The 16,279-nt window shown below is 62.5% G+C and overlaps 4 protein-coding genes across 4 annotated transcripts in view; 3 read left to right on the top strand and 1 right to left on the bottom strand.

Annotated features, from left to right (window-relative positions):
• Positions 1-1,683: 1,683 nt before the first annotated feature.
• Positions 1,684-2,291, top strand: EMIHUDRAFT_97090 (hypothetical protein; the record flags this gene model as incomplete). Its single annotated transcript, XM_005759652.1, has 2 exons — positions 1,684-1,884; positions 1,989-2,291. The coding sequence occupies 2 exons, from the start codon at positions 1,684-1,686 to the stop codon at positions 2,289-2,291; spliced, it is 504 nt and encodes a 167-aa protein (XP_005759709.1).
• A 5,845-nt stretch (positions 2,292-8,136) lies between these two features.
• EMIHUDRAFT_198676 (hypothetical protein) lies at positions 8,137-9,381 on the top strand (the record flags this gene model as incomplete). Its single annotated transcript, XM_005759651.1, has 1 exon — positions 8,137-9,381. The coding sequence occupies one exon, from the start codon at positions 8,137-8,139 to the stop codon at positions 9,379-9,381; it is 1,245 nt and encodes a 414-aa protein (XP_005759708.1).
• Positions 9,382-11,081: 1,700 nt separating this feature from the next.
• Positions 11,082-11,915, bottom strand: EMIHUDRAFT_62253 (hypothetical protein; the record flags this gene model as incomplete). Its single annotated transcript, XM_005759650.1, has 1 exon — positions 11,082-11,915. One exon carries the CDS (start codon positions 11,913-11,915, stop codon positions 11,082-11,084), a length of 834 nt encoding a protein of 277 aa, XP_005759707.1.
• A 2,788-nt stretch (positions 11,916-14,703) lies between these two features.
• Positions 14,704-16,279, top strand: part of EMIHUDRAFT_198673 (methionine S-adenosyl transferase) — a gene marked incomplete at both ends in the record, with an annotated part of 3,105 nt that continues 1,529 nt past the window's right edge. Inside the window, 4 exons of the mRNA XM_005759649.1 lie at positions 14,704-14,733; positions 15,355-15,471; positions 15,665-15,751; positions 15,936-15,980. Coding sequence (XP_005759706.1) covers positions 14,704-14,733; positions 15,355-15,471; positions 15,665-15,751; positions 15,936-15,980 — 279 coding nt within the window. The remainder of the gene's footprint in view (positions 14,734-15,354; positions 15,472-15,664; positions 15,752-15,935; positions 15,981-16,279) is intronic.

The raw sequence follows: 16,279 nt of genomic DNA, 5'->3' as shown, positions 1-16,279 counted from the left end.
CTGCGGTCTCTGAGATGGACACCAGTGGGTGTGGGACCACAGCCAGGATACACTCGAAGGCTGGGTAAGCAGTAGAGGTCGATACTCGACGCGTCCCACATGGTTGTGTCGCTGTCGGCACGCTGTCGACAGGACGTCGAGCGACACCGGTGGCAGTGCCACCCAGGAGTGGTCGGGCGGTCTCCCGTCATGAGAGAGCCACCATGTGATCCGTATGATGGTTCCTGACAACCGCCTCAGTCAACTTTCGTCACAGTTCCCGCTCTGAGAGGAGCTGAGGGTCAGTTCGACAGCTGGAGCTGTGTCGCCGGCGTGCGGCGGCCTGCCTCCGGAGGTGCCTCTGAGGTGGACATTTCTTGGTCACCGTGAGAGAACGCGTTCGAATTTTTACTCCGGAACTTCAACTCTGCACGCGCACCGGCCAGGGCTACAATAGTGCCAGTGAGGCGGAGGCGCGAGTCGGAAGGCCGCGACCGTCAAGTGTTCCCTTCGTTTTCCTACAATCGCTGTGAACCCAGCCACGTATAGACCTAGACGGCTCTCCGTCCCATCCACACCATCGCTTCGGTGGAAGGGGGTGAACCGCGCCATCTCCCGTCTCCGCTTTGACCTTTCTCTCTGCACTCTGGTAGGACGGGAACGAGATGATAGTAGGGAGTAGAGAAGAAAGCAAAGTCCAAAGAGGAGCCCTGCGCACGCACGACTCCGCAGGAGAAGCCCCTCCACAGAAAAACTGCGGCCGCCAGCGACTGAGCGTCTCGCTGGCGGACGGGGAGAGGAACACAAAGGGACGTACGGTAAAGCCGTACGGACGTCCATCCACTGGGATATGAGAGTACTGGAGAGATGAGGTCGAATCTGCTGATTCAACAGCCGCCCAAAGGAGCGCCGCCTCAACACGGGGTCTCGGCTCTATCGAGCCATGCTAGCTCTCCAGTCGCAGCCGGGTGTTCCCGCAAGCAGAGAAGACTAATCCTGGGGGAAGCAACCCGATCCGCCGCCCAAGCTCTCACGCCGCGCGCGTAGGGCCCTTAGGGGCCTAGGCTGAGAAAACACAACCTCTCCCTTTTCTCCCCCAGTAAGCTAAAAGTTACGTACAATGCACCGGCTTTACACACACACGTGAGAAGGTTCGACCTTCGTTGCGGTGCATATAGTGCATTTCATCGGATCCCTTCCTACATCTATCATCTTCTAGATCTAGGAGACTAGGACTATGTCTATGAGCAGCTCTCCGCTCACAATGTCAATGATCAATGGGACTGGTGACGCACCTACGAGACTACTAGTACTACCCAAAACGTCACCCCAATCACATCGATTGTGAGCGGAGCTGCTCACGTAGTCGTAGACATAGTCCTAGAAGATGTAGGATTAGTCGTAGGCGTCACCGTAGGTGCTCACAATCGCACAGAGATGCTACGATTGCGAGGAGTGATGCTCACAATCCTTCGACTTCTTTCTAGCGACTTCTAGGATTGAGAGCGAGGCTGCTCACTCACTTAACCGTTTCCGAAAAAAGAATTTGCTTCCTAGGCTACACGACGCCCTACTGGGCGCCCTCCGCTCCCTTCCCCTCAGAGCCCCCCATCCCCCGCGCGACGCGCACGGAAGAATTTACTGCACGCCACTGTCTTGCCGCGGCTGGACGTGGGCACCTTGGAGAAGCCGTTCGTGGGCCGAATGCCGTCGCGGTCGCAGCAGCGGCGCCTCCCACTTCAGAGTGCTGCGCCCAGCGCTGACACCGCCGCCGCCGCCACGCCTAGCGCGCTCTCGCTCGGGCTGGTTGAGGTGCGAGACACCGGCTGTCCCACCCGCGGGCATGGCCTCTTCGCTGCCGCGCCGCTGCCCGACGGCGCGTACCTCGGCGACTACACGGGCGAGGTGCGGACTCGCCTCGTCACTCAGCACACTCCCTCCACGCCAATGCCATCAGGCGCCACGCACACACCGCACGCAGCCTCACGGTGCCTCAGGGTGCCTCGCAGGTGCTGACGCAAGAGGAGTACCTGGCGCGGTACCCTGATGAGGATGCGCGGTACGTGCTCGCCGCCAGCGCCGACTGGAACATCGACGCCGCGGAGGCGGGCTCTTCCTCGCTGCTGCGGTACGTCAACCACTCGTCCTCGCCAAACTGCTATTACCATGTGGAGCGGGTGCGCAGGTCGCCCGCGCGCCGCGTGAGCTTCTACACGCTGCGGCCCGTGCGGCCGGGCGAGGAGCTGCTCTTTGACTACGGCAAAGAGTTTTGGCGGGGGCGCTGCGAGGAGCAAGTTGGTGATGGCACGTAGCTCGTGTACTCTCTGAGGAGACACCGTGTCGTGAGAGACAAATCAATAAAAACAACTGATAAACTCGCGGCGGAATATATACTCTACGTGGGGCTGGGTTCACAGCGATTGTACTCTTTGTAGGAAAATGACGGCGGAACACTTGACGGTCGCGGCCTTCCGACTCGCGCCTCCGCCTCACTGGCACTATTGTAGCCCTGGCCGGTGCGCGTGCGGAGTTGAAGTTCCGGAGTATATACTAGTCATTTTGGCCTGTGGTTTTGGCTTCTAGTGGTTCTACAATTTATCCTGGGCAGGCGGCGTAGTTTTTGCGAAAAGGTGTGATTGTACCCAAGCACACGCAGACCATGAAAACCGGAGAGAAGTGTGTGTAAGCAATACTGTATGTAGCATCGTGTGCACAGCTTCAAATATCAAAAGTGCTCACTTTTCCTTGCCGACATTTTTCGCCCATCCAAATTAGCGTTTCTTTCTGCATTCTGGGATACGTGCTTGCTTTTCGGAAACTTCCGAAGGTATTCGCCCTTTGGACATTCCCCAAACGTGTTCCACCCCAATTAATGATGACAGGACGTTTATATGCCAGAGCGCTTGAGTCTCAACATTGTGTAGGCAAGTGCACACACGCTGCACACGATTGGCTCGGGAGCCGACACGAGGCGCACTGTCACCGGCCTTAGCACCGGGTCCGGACTGCTGGACACACAGCACATAGCACACAGGACAGCTCACGAGGCGGCGCTATATAGTGGGGTTCTCATGGGACTGACGCGGGCGAAGAAGGTGGAGCACAGGGACGGGAACACAGAACTCTCGAACTGACAGGCGTCGCGTAGCTTTGCAAACAATCCATTGCGGATGCAGTTACTCCACTTTCACAATGACTAATCGATTGTCTTATGCAACTCCATGCAATGCTTGTGAGATCAGTGATGTCTTTCGTACAGGCCGGTGATCAGATCGCATGACGAAGAGCTGCGCAAGTTCTTTACTGAATCAATGCGCCAACCGTATTCCTGTCGTTTCCATATCGGGTCCCTATACGATAATGGTGTTTGTGCATGAGCTGACGCATGCAGCTGTCCACATCGTGCCTCTTGCCTTCCCATTGTATCAACCTCGGTTGCCAGCGGGAGAACAATGTCTTACTCCCATTAGATGCAATCGCAGCACATTCATGGCCTTCAATATCAATCTTGACGACATCCACCGAAGGCAAATTCAACGCACGCAGCACCGAGTCAAGCGTGCGCGTATGCGTCCTCTCACAAGCCTCATTTTGATCCGAGGTACAAGGCAGTCTTGGCGCCCTGTCACACTTCAAGACACCATTACCAATTCCACCATTGCCATGGAATTTGTTATTGGCAGTCACCGTGCAAATTCTGCCTTCGTTATCAGGCGTGGATAGTGCAACAGGGACGACTCTCACCCGCTGTGCAAGGGTTGGGTTTAAGCACAGGGACACGTTGAGAGCAAGTAGGTTCCTTGGCATTGGCTCGATCGCAACGGTACGCCAGCCCGCATGCGCGAAAAGTAGGGAGTAGAACCCGATGTTTGCACCAACATCAAGTAAGTAACGAGGCTTTGTAAGGATGGATGGCAGCGTTGCATTTGCCAAGTCTGCAAGTTCTTGTGGTGCCTGAATCTCCCAGAAGCCTCTGTGACGGATGTTGCGGCTCATTGGATCGTTGTGGTGAGTCCTTACAGCCATGTCAAAAAGTCGACCTTCTGTGGTTCTCACTGGTACGACAGTGAGATCAGACGGAAGGGTTCCGCAGCGAGCGTCCATCTGTTCACGAGCCAGGATACGGGAGCCGTTCTTGTCACACGGGAGTCGCCCTCACGGGTTCGGCACGCTGTCGAGGGTCCTAGTAAAAGGAAAATGCGAGACTCCAAAAAGCATACCTCGAGGTATGAATACTCGAACTGTGAATTTAGCCGAGAAGACGCACGGATCACAGGACAAAAGTTGATTGAAACCGAAGGTGGTTAAAGACCTCGCGAAAATACGTGAGCAGAACGGCAGGCAGGCTGGCTGGGAAGCCGCGTTTCCCTTGCAGCTTGTCCGTCTATCTATGAATACTCCCTGGCAGCCTGTCACGTGTCACAAGAAAGCAGGCGAGGTTCTTCACTCGCCAGGACTTGATGTATGTTTTTTTATGCCGCTGGCTATCGCATGCCGCTTGCTATTGTATGACGCTCACGATCGCACGGTCATTATGCCGCTCACTATCGCATGCTGCTCGCTATTGCATGCCGCTTTCTATCGCAGATCGCATGCCGCTAGCTATCGCATGCCGCTCGCCATGCATGCCGCTCGCTATCAGTATGCCGTGTGTAAGTGTGAGCATGGGTATGTGTACGAGTATTTTCTGGCTTCTTCGTCCGACCAGCAAGACCTGACATGTGACTCCATAGACATGAGTAAGTGTGAGCATGGGTATGAGTACGAGTATTTTCTGGCTTCTTCGTCCAACCAGCAAAGCGTGACATGTGACTCCACACCGCCCGACGCCGCGAGCCCGCCATGGCATGCCCGGCCGCGCCAAACTCTCCCGCCGTCGGCCACGCCGCAGCCCAGCCTCGCTCGCCGCGTCATGGGTCGTAGATGCGTGCGTGCCAGTGCGTGACAATTCGTGACCATGCGTGCATGGGCTGCTAGCCACTCGCCACGATCGAAATGCCGTCGCAGCCCGCTGCCAGCGCTGCTGCCTGCTGGCGCTGCTCGTGCTCAGCTGACGGCACGGACCAGCAGGACGCAGTGAACCGACGCAGTGAACCAACCGCGTCGCGCGTGCCTTTGGCCCTTGCGATAAGTAGAGTGACCCCCCCCTCTGCGAGGCAGCGAAGCCACCGCTCGTGCGACGCAATCTGAGCGAGCGTGCCCTGTTTAGGGACTGGAGAAGTGCTCTGCTCAGAGTAGAGGTCGGAGACGGGCGGCATCTTGCTAACGAGCGGGAGGCCGGACGGACGTAGTACCCAAGGTTGTAGTTGTTGACCATCCCAAAGTCGACATCCTTGGCCCGGGCGCGGTAGACGCCCCAGAGCTTGATTGCAGCGGTCGCGGATGGAGTTGTAGTGCTTGTTGAAGTAGACGAGCAGCGGCGGTTGCGCGAGGGGCGGTGCTTCGTCGCCGCCAGCGAGGGCGTGGCCCTGGTAGGCTCTGGCCTGTCACGTACGTAGTGATGGCCAGACGGCGAGGAAGGCGGCGACGAAGCACGCGTCGGCGACGTCGGCGTGCCCTCCGATGTTTGAGCCGCCTTTCGCCACCGAGAGCTGCACCTCCTCCCAGGCGCGGTCGAGCTCCTCTGTGGGCGTGCCGTTTGCCCTGGCGAGGATCTCGAAGGAGGTGCGCAGCCGCGGGAGCACCACCGTGTTGAGGACGGGCTTCACACAAAAACACAACCACGGACCCAAGACGCACAAGCTCAGACAGTCGAGAAAGGGATAGACCGCAACGACAGTCAGAAGTCAGCGCTGGCTGGGCTTCCTCATAGCTTGCCCTCTCGCTGCGTGGGTCCGGCCCCCGGGCATGGACTGGCAAAACGATGGCGGCCAAGCGTCCGCGCGCCGAAAACGTCCTGGTCGACGCTCTCCGCAACGCGTCGGCACCTTGCATCGTGGCATCCTCTGCGCGCGCGTCAGGGCTGGCTGCTGCCGCGGCGGTGCACTCGCTACCGACCTCGGATCTGCTCGTCTTCGTCGCCTCTGACGATCGACGGACTATCGCAGTGCCCGACGAGTCGTCGCTCGAGCGGCTTCTCGACGAGGCTGCGTTTGACGTCGAGGCACGCATGGGCACCGCGATCGAATCCCTCGCCGCACGGCTCGCGGCGTGCGAGCCGTCCGTGTACGAGATGGTGCGCTTGGCGGAGGAGGAGGCGCTCGCGTGTGGGTTGGCCCGACGGCATGGCGTGCGCCTCGCCCTCGAGGCCGTGCTTGGCCACGACGCAAGCTCACCGAGGGCCACCGCTGCCGTCAAGGAGCTCGCCGCCTCCGTGCATTCCGCCGCCGCCGAGCCACGCGCGCCCGTCGCGACGGTGCTCGCGCTGCTCGACGCTGCGGGCGCCGCGGCGCTCGCACTCAACGTGCTCAGCGTGCTGTGCTTTGGCGACGCGCTCGGGTCCGACGCGCTCATGGCGTGGGAGCAGCGGCAGCAGCAGCAGGCGGCCGACGGCACGGCGAGCGCCGACGTTTGCCGGCTGCGCCCTCTGCTCGAGTGGCAGCGGCTGCAGCTTCAGCCGACGAGCACCGGCGAGGCAAGCGAGCACGGCGACGAGGCGCTGTCGCCGGCGGCAGAGGACGAGAATGGCGGCGAGCGCGATCGTGCTGACGACGACGACGGCGCGAGCGACGGCGCGAGCGATTGGGATCGCGAGGGGCAGAGCGACGGCGGTGGCGGTGGCGGTGGCGGTGGCTTCGCCGCGTCCGGGGCGCGGCTGTGGCGGCACGTGGCGGTGCACGGCGAGTGCGCGTGGCAGCCGTCTGCGGCCCGGCCGGCGCTCGTCGCCGAGCTTGGCGCGACGCGCGAAGGCGTGGTGGTGCTCGACGGCCTCGTGGACGATGCGCTGCGTGCCGACCTTCTCCGGCTGCTGCTGGGCGACGCGCGAGGAGGCGCGGCCGGCGGTGGCGGCGCGCACGCGGCTGCGCCGAACGACTTGGCGGCACCGAGCATCCACGAGCCGCCGGCGGGCCGATGGGAGCGCACGACGGTCGACAGCGCGGGGCTGCCGCGCACGTGGGGCATACGGCCGCGGCTACTGCGCGCACTCGAGCGCCGGCCGCCCCGCAGCCTTATCGAGGTGCACACGCGCCTCGCGCGCCTCTACCCCGAGTACGACGTCGCGCGCATCGAGGCGGCCGCGGTCGCTCCCGCGGCGCGGTGCGGCGGCAGCGGCGGCGAGGGCGGCGAGGGCGGCGAGGGCGGCGAGGGCGGTGAGGGCGGTGAGGACGGCGAGGGCGGCGAGGGCGGCGAGGGCGGCAAGGGCGGCGAGGGCGGCGAGGGCGGCGAGGGCGGCGAGGGCGGCGAGGGCGGCCAGTTTGTGTACTCGTCGCTGGTGGCGAACGCCGCGGTGTACGGCCACTGCTTCTGTTGGCACGTGGACGCCGATCCCGCGGCGATGCCGCCCTCGGCTTGGCGGGACGCGTACGGCGACTACACGAACGGCGCGTCGGGCCGCCCGCTGCTCGTCTCGCTGCTCGTGTACGTCGACGACGAGTGGCGGCGCGAGTGGGACGCGGAGACGCTCTTCCTCGACGACGAGCGCGGCGTGGGCGTGCTCGTGCAGCCGCGGCCAGGGCGGTGCGTGCTCATGCACCAGGACGTGCTCCACCGGGTCTCGGCGCCGTCGCTCGCGGCCCGCCGCCCTCGCTACTCGCTTGTCCTCCGGCTGTGCCTCGTGCCAAAGGAAGGGCGAGCGCGCGAGCGCGAGAGCGTGTGCCGGCCCGAGTGGGGGGCGCCGGCGCGCTTCGGTTGACACGGCGTTCGGACCCGAGATGGCTCGCGGTCAGTCAGAGGAGACGAGTCGCTCCTCATCGATCGCAAACCCTGTTAGCAGTCCACCTCCGGGTGTGGGAAGGTATTGTTTTCTTTCTTCGTGCCCAGCGTGAGAGGGAGCTCTGGTAAAATTCTTTGCTTCCAATTGTTTTAGCCTTTTACCTAAAATACAAAAAGGAATTACCGTCCGTTCTGACACGTGCGACGACCGAGCTGACGCCCCTCCCTGGCCACCCCGCTGCCGTTCGGGACGGGGCGTGGGTGCGGGGACGCACGCGGAGTAGGCAGAAGTAGCCGAGAGTGCCGCAGGAGAGCGAGCGCTGTCCCCGTCCTCCCCTTGCGCGCATGATTCCGCCAATCGAGCAGGGCGCTGTGTTTGTGATTGGGCTGCAAAAGGCGGGGACAAGCCAGCTGCACGCCATCCTGCTGCGCGTGCTTGGGCTCGTCAGTGCAGAGCACGCCGGGCCTGAGGCCCTGGGCAACAAGGAACTCCATTTCTTTGAAGGCAAGCACTCTGATTGCGCCCTCAACGCCTCCTCGCCCGCCCTTGCGTGCCTCGCCTCCTTCTCGCGGCAAGCAAAGATGGCGCGAATGCTGCAGAATGGGTGGGTCACCGACGCGACACCCGATTACTTTGGCAGTCCACGAGCGCTTCGCGCCCTGCCGCTGACGTTCCCACCCAGGGAGGGCGTGCTGCCGCGCGTCAGGATCATCCTCACGCTTCGCGAACCCACCGACCGCGCCTTCTCGGCCTACATCAACAACCGGCGCCAGTGCCTCCTGCCTCGCCTGCCGGCTGCAGTCCTGGCGGACCCGGTGCGGCGCGAGGCCGCGGAGCGGATGCGCTCCTTTCGCTGCGAGCCACGCACCTTTGAGGAGGCGGTGCAGGACGAGATGGCGGCTCTCCTATCCAGCTGCTGGCCATCAAACGCCAGCAGCACAGTCACCCCGCACCCACGCAAGAGTGCCGCCTTGGACTTGGCGGCGCGGTTTGCCCAGCAGTGGGACATCTCGCCGGTCAACGTCTGGGAGAACTACATGCGCTGGTCGCCGCCGTGGCCTGTGGCTCCCAGGCCGCTGCCGGAGGAGGGGCAGTGCGCCCTCGAGAGCTGCTGGATCCAGCCTGTCTTCCCGAATCGTCGCGGCTGCAAGGGGTACCTTGCCAACTCGCTCGTGGCGGCCAAGCTGCGGCTCTGGTCGGCTGCCTACGGCCCTCAGCTGCTCGTCGTAAGCTTTGAGGACACGACGTCCGAGCCCGCAGGGACGGCAGAGAGGCTTGCAGCCTTCCTGGGCGTGCCGCGCACGGCGCTCGAGGAGCGCCGGTCGTCTCTCGAGGCGCTCTCCGACCACAGCTGCTGGCACAGCTGTGGCCACAAGCAGCGTCTTGCCGCGGAGCAGCCGGCAAACTTCAGCACCGTGCTCCCTGCAGTGCGCTCCGCACTCGATCTCTTCTTTTCGCGCGATCAGAGAGATCTGGGGGCGTTTCTCTCCCAGGCGCAAGTCCCTGGATCGGAGCGTGTTCTGGCCAGGATGCCACGGCGCGCGTGTGGCCGTTGCGGAAGTTGGCGGCGATCAGCGGCAGGCGGCTGAAGACAGAAGAGCATGAGTGGCACCGGGCAACGCCAGCCCCCCCCCCCTTGTTACGGTTAGCTGTGCCGTGCACTTTCCACAACGCACAAGTCTGATCGGTGCACCATGCGCGTGATGCGCCGCTGGACGCGAACCCGCCCTCACTGGCGTTGCAGCGCGGCGACGGAGGAATAATAAAAATACCAAAAATACCATTTCCCCCAAGACTATAAGGTAAAAGGTAAGGGGGAAGGTAAATTTCTCCACACACACAAAGTGGTGGGGCCCCAGACTACTTCAGAGGTGCTGCCAGTGGCGCGCACACGGCACAGTGGTGCCGTCACGCTCTCACGCAGCGAGGGCTGGAGGCCTGGGCGCACCCCATAGAAGGCCAAAAAGCCGATAGCCGTATTTCTCGCAGCTGTGTCACGCAGGGGTTTCTTGACCGTTTTACACCTCTACTGGAGGAGATGTGGGTGCCTTGACACGCTCCAAAGAGGACAGCCTAGGCCGGGCGGCAAACGGCACGGCAGAGGGTTGCCTCACCCGCTCGCCGCCGTCCGGCCGGGCCTGGAGTTTCCGCCCGCGACGCCACCATCGCTCCTCAGAGCAGTTTTGGAGGAAGCGGAACCGGTAGTGCGCCCGCCCACGGTTGCGCGTGTCTACGTACTCGCGCGGCGCCTTGGTCACGACGACAGCGTTGCGCACAAAGTAGACCGAGCCGATCATGGCGTCGAGGGCCCCGCTAAAGACGGGCGCGTCGCGCCAGCACTGGAACTCGCGGTTGAGCACGCGGTGGACGGCGGCGCGGAAGAGCTCGACCATGTCCGTCTCCTCCGTCTCGTCCGACATGGTCCAGCCGTACGGCTTGAGCCCCATGCCGGAGGCGCGCGCCCAGTAGTTTGTCTCGATGTCCTCGATGATATAGACCCCTCCGGGCGGCAGCCGCGGGAAGAACTCGCGAAACGTGCGGAGCTGGTGCGACGGCTTGTGGCTGCCGTCGTCGAGCACGACCGACCAGTTGCGCAGCCGCGCCACGCGGCGGAGGTCGGCTCGGCTGCCCTGGTCGAGCCGCAGGATGCGCGGCGACGTGTACGCCTTCTTGTCGGCGCCAAAGACGGTCGCACGCGGCAAGTACCGATCCCACATCTGGAGGGACTGCTCCTGAAAGACGCCAATCTCGAGCATATCGAACGCAGACTGCCGGAGGTGCTCCAGGAAGAAGGGGTAGAAGAGGGTGAATTGGTGCCGCGTCGCCTTGTCGGTCCCCGTCTGCAGCGCGATGCGGTGCAGATCGGCGTGGATCGAGAGCGGGTCGGAACGCCTGCTCGGCGAGACAGCCGAGGCCGCCGAGTCTGCCGCGGATGCTGCAGGCGCGTCGCCGGCCACAGGCGACCCGGCCGGCGAGGATGACGTGGCCGCTGAGTGTCGGCCGGCAGCAAAGCCGAGGAGGCCGCCAACGGCAAATCCTGCCAACAAGGAGAGCGGCGGTGCGGCAGGCGCGTGGCGAGAGTGCGACGGCGACATGCTTGGCATTCCGATGCAAAACAGCAGCTTGGCGTGGTGACGCCAACTGGCCAAACCACGAATCCTAACCCCATTTCGTGTTTCTTTTATGAAAGGTGGGGGCGCCTTCGGAGCCTTCGGAGGCCTTGACGACGACGACGATGAGGAAGAGGAGGAGGAAGGCGAGCTCCTCCGGCCCATGGTGGTTGCCAAGGTTAAGATCTGCGGGAGAGAACGAGCTTGGTCAGCACCCCATTGACGCGAAGAGCGGAGGCCAGCGCCTTGGTACCCTCGTCGCCGATTCTGTTGGAGTTTAGGAACAGACCGGTCAGCACCTCGTTGACGCGAAGAGCGGAAGCCAGCGCCTTGGCGCCCTCGTGGCCGATGTTGTTTTGCCAGAGCCAGAGGTAGGTCAGCACCCCGTTGCCGCGCAGCGCCTCGGCGATCGCAGCGGCGCCCTCGTTGCGGATCTCGTTCTCGCTCAGGTTGAGGTCGGTCAGCACCCCATTGACGCGAAGAGTGGCTGCTAGCGCCTTGGCGCCCGCGTCACCGATCTTGTTGCCGCAGATGTCGAGGCTTTTCAGCACCCCATTGACGCGAAGAGCGGAGGCCAGCGCCTTGGTACCCTCGTCGCCGATGTCGTTCTGTCCGAGATCGAGTTGGGTCAGCACCCCGCTGACCGACACGAAGTCGGCGATCTCTGCGGCACCAGTCGGGCCGATGCCGCAGTAAAGCAAGCCGAGCGAGGTGAGCTTGTTGCGATGCCGCTCGACACGCACAATGCTGAGGGCCGCCTCCTCGATGTGGCTATTGCCGCCGAGGTTGAGGTCGGTGAGCGCCTCGTTGACGCGAAGAGCGGATGCTAGCGCCTTGGCACCCTCGTCGCCAATCTCGATGGCATCGAGGGGGTTGAGATCGAGTGTTTTCAGAACCCCATTCTTGTAGGTTCTCAAGAACCAAGCGAAGGCCTGGCCTGGGGCCCACCACTCCAAATCTGAGTCCTCATAATCTGAGTCCTCATTTAACTTTTTGATCTTGAACCTGGTCATCCCTCGCAGGTCAGCGATGGTCAATCGATGTTTTTTGAGGATCTCGATAAGTGCCTTGCACGCGTTCCTTCTCCGTGCAAAAGCTCTCGCATGCGCTCGTTCCGCGATTGGTTCGAAGATTGGTTCGAAGAGAGAACTGACCGCTGTCCGTGCGATTTTAATGGAAGTTCGCCGAAAGGGGAGCAGACTTGCTGTTGGTAGGTGCGCACCGATTTTCGCGATCAAGTCTTGAGGCAAATCGAGGACTCGCAGCGCGGCCACCACATTTGCTGAGTCAGACGACTCAGACTTGGAGCACTTGGAGTGCAGTCGGTGACCTCACATCCAGGGCCGGTGAGCTGAGAAGCGCATCCAGCGGGCCGGATGATCGGGATCGGGCTACGGGCTAGAGAGCCCTGACCCCTAGCTAGGGGGGGTGCGCATTCGCAGGGCAAGGGCCTTAAAGTAAACACGGGTCTCCGAGGGTTAGTTCTGCGCTTTGGGTGACGGCGTCTCAGAATCCCAGTCCGTCACAACAGGCCCCAACGGCCTGCCCAGCCCGAGCCACGGTCCCGACGACGGGGATGAGGTCGATGGTGTCCCACACGCCCCACATGGTCTGGTTGTACTTTGCGAGGGCCTCAGGACACCGCGGCACGCCCGCCTCGTCCACGTTGTTTTGTGGATCTGCGAGGGCGCAGGCGGCGGCGGACGAGCGTCAGCAGCATAAAATGGGACGAGCATGGTACGGGCTCGTTTTGGGGGTCGCGGGGGAGAGTAGGCATGGAGGCGACCCGCGGCTGCGCGCTCAGCAGCGATCCGGCTGCGATCCGATTGTGCCAGATTCGCGTCATCTCGAGCCTCGGATCGAGCCGCTCGCGCGGCGGTCGCAGCACGGCGTGCAGCCATGCACGGACCACGGTGTCGCTGCAGTGGTGGTTGTGGGGCGAGGCAGGCGCGCGCACGGGCAGCTCTTTCTCGCGCTGCGTCACGCCGGGCGGCGGGCGAAGCAAAGCAAGCACAGCGTCTACCAGCATACCCGACCTAGGACGCAAGGTGAGCGAACCGCGTGTCATCGATGGAACGTACGAGTTCGCCTTATCAGTGGGGGCGCCGCAATTGAATCGGGAGGATGTAGCGATGTAGAGCACTAAAAGTAGAGCAGGGAAGACGCGGTTGCACACAAAGCAAACAGCAAACAGGAGTTGCGCAAGGCGAAAGAAGCCGCGAGAACAAGGGACCGGCAGGCGGCGGCGTCGCAGGACGAGGCAGAAGAGAACGACGCGACAGAGGAGGAAGTGACAAGGGAGAGACCGACGAGAGTGGGACGGCCGCGAGGTGGCATGAAGGTTGCAGCGAGAATCGGAGAGAGACTGCGAAGAGAGATAGGAAGAGGCAGACTCCCCAGGGTGGGCGACGGCTAGCGCACCACACTCCTCTCCTTAAAATCCCTGTGTGGTGGCGGCGTGCCGTTCTCCCATCCCTCCCTTGGGTTGTGTGTTTTCTTTCTTTCTTTCTTACAAAGCAAACAGTCGGGAAGGACTTCGGCCCGACGGCGCAGGGCGGGCGGGGCCGATCTTGTATTGGCCTGTATGAGAGTTTCCGGCAACCCAGACGCCAGAGGGAAACCAGAGGGTCCCCAGCACTTTGCGTTTCCGGAAAATTCCATGGAAACCAGAGGGTGTTTGGTGCTCCATTCAGGCAACTCTCGAGTTTCCCTGGAGTCTGAGTACTGAGAGCTGGGTCTGGGGCAAAATCTGAGGCAATAAATAAATAAATAAAAACGGTCAAACGCTGAGACGAGATGGGATTTAGGGACATGTGTCCCCGCCCTGCAAATCTGAGGCAAACTCGAGGAAACCGGCAAAATTACCTGGTATTTTCCTGAGGGAGGGTGTAGACGACATGTAGAGTGTAGAGCGCTGTAGAGCTGTAGATGAGGGGGGCGCTGTAGAGCTGTAGAGCTCTACAACCGGCGCGTGACGATGTGAGTCGCCTGTAGAGCGATGTAGAGCGCGATTTTGCTGTAGAGTTTGTTGTAGAGGCTCTACAGCCCTACAGTGAAACTGCCGGGAAGGCAGTGACTCAAAGAGGTCGAGTCGCACTAATGGGGGATGTCTCCGAGCTTACTGGAGCTCTGGTGGACGGCCCTGACTATCCCTGACACACAGAGAGTCACTCTGACGGCACACAACACCCTATGACTGCGTCATGACCAGCCTGCCATGCGTCGCCGGTGCCGCATTCGTCGCTGTGCTTCTTTAGCAGGCGGTGGACTGTCGGCTGCGAGGACGGTCGCATTTGCGCGAGGCGAGGCGAGCATTCAGGCGCGTTGCATGCACCATGACTCGCGCCAGCGCGTGCGGGAGCTCCTGGCTGAGCGTTGAGTCCAAGCGAGTTGCGCTGGCCACGATCGCTACGCCGAGCCGAGCTGACGCGCCGAGGCGCCGGCCAGCCGCAGCCGTGAGGCATGCCACAGCAGCAGAGGCACCTGCCACCCATTGGGCGGGCAGACAGAAGGCCAGGGCAGCACTGGCAAGTGCAACGCGCCTCATGTCGGAGAGCGAGTGCCTCGTTCGCCGCTTATGATGTAGAGTTTGTTGTAGAGATTTCACGTTGTAGAGCGCCTCTACATCGCTCTACAGGCGACTCACATCGTCACGCGCCGGATGTAGAGCTCTACAGCTCTACAGCGCTCTACAGCGCTCTATCTACAGCTCTACAGCTCTACAGCGCTCTACACTCTACATCCTCTACACCCTCCCTCAGTCAGGTATTTTCCAGGTAAACCCGGGGTTTTCAGGTGTGTATGCCCGCAAAACACCGGGGATTTTTGCCGGTTCGTTCGGCTTATTTTGGGCCCAATGGCAAACCAGCCTCAGACTCGGCTCAGAGCCCGGAAAATTTGCGGAGATCAGCAGGAGGATGTACGTTGTACGAAGAGATTAGGAGCAGCAGGGACCCGAGGGACCAGGTGGAAGACGGCTAGTGCTAGTCCCCCATCGGGAGGACGACCCCGGCTAGTCGCCGACCACACCCACAAAGAACCCTGCCTGCACAAAGATCGCAAGGGCGGGGACCTGTTCCTTTTTACCCATCTCACAGTAGAGAGGTGTCCGTTTTTATTGCTCTGCTGTGCTTCTCGCTCGTGCGTCCTTGCAACTTGTGCTGACCTCCTTTCACCTCGTGCTCTCCTATGCCACGTGGCTGGCATAAAAAAGAGCCTGAATCTCTGCGCACACATCTCTCTCAACGAGCTTCCACTCCCTTCCGAGGCGCGTGGACCACAGCCGATCCCCTAGACACAGCCAATCCCACAAAAGGTTCTTGCGGGCCCAACAAGCGCGCACCGTCTCGCTCGCCCGCGCCCGCTCCTCGCTCGGCTCCTCCACCTCCGACAACCACCACGACCGCCGCCGCGCCACGCCTCCTCACCCGGTCCGTCTCGGCGCGCTTGCAGACCACCTACCACAACACAATGTCGGCCAAGCGCGTCAAGACGTCCGCCGAGGAGCGCATCTTCATGTTCTCCTCCGAGTCTGTCAACGAGGGCCACCCCGACAAGCTGGCTGACCAGGTGTCGGACGCCGTCCTCGACGCGTGCCTGAAGGAGGACCCGTACTCCAAGGAGCGCGCGGCCCCGGCCCCGTCCGCTGCCGCCCACCGGCCGAGCCTCGCCCGTCCCGCCCCCGCTCCGCCGGCCTCGCCCCAGCCCGGGCAGCGCCGCTCCCTCCCCGGTCTGTGAGCCTCCTCTGCCCGCTGGTCGGCAGGTCGCCTGCGAGACCTGCACCAAGGACAACATGGTGATGGTCTTCGGCGAGATCACCACGGCGGCGAAGCTCGACTACGACAAGATCGTCCGCAACGAGGCGCGCCGCGCCCGCCGCGCGCAGCCCACCCCCTCCCCTCCTCGCCTGCCCGCACCGCACCGCGCCAGGCCACCGCCGCTCAAACGAGTGCAACTAGATGGCCCCTGGACGGTGCCGAGGGATGGGCCTGCCCGCGCGCCTCAGCCTAGCCCGCCCACTCCCTCGCGCGCAGGTCAAGAAGATCGGCTTCGACTCCTTCGTCGACGACCTCTCGTCGGTCGACTCGAAGGGCGAGCCCCTACCCCCTGCTCTCCCCGCCCTCCCTGCCCTCCCCCTCCCTCCTCCCCCCCAACCGCCCCCCCCCACCCCCCCCCACCCCCCCTCCACCCCCCAACCCCCACCCCCCCACCCCCCCCCCGATCGCCGCGCCCGCCTACCGACGCCGCGACTCGGCCCGCGCCGCAGGACTCTCCTGCGACTCGTGCGAGGTGCTGGTCCGAATCAACAAGCAGTCGCCCGACATTGCAGGAGCGAGACTCCCCGAGAGTACCCGAGAGTACCCGAGATACCCGAGCA

This window comes from Emiliania huxleyi, assembly GCF_000372725.1.
Source record: "Emiliania huxleyi CCMP1516 unplaced genomic scaffold EMIHUscaffold_8, whole genome shotgun sequence".
Classification (NCBI taxonomy): Eukaryota; Haptophyta; order Isochrysidales; family Noelaerhabdaceae; genus Emiliania; species Emiliania huxleyi.
Note: the sequence above shows the minus strand (reverse complement) of the source record. Positions and strands in the feature narration are given on the sequence as shown.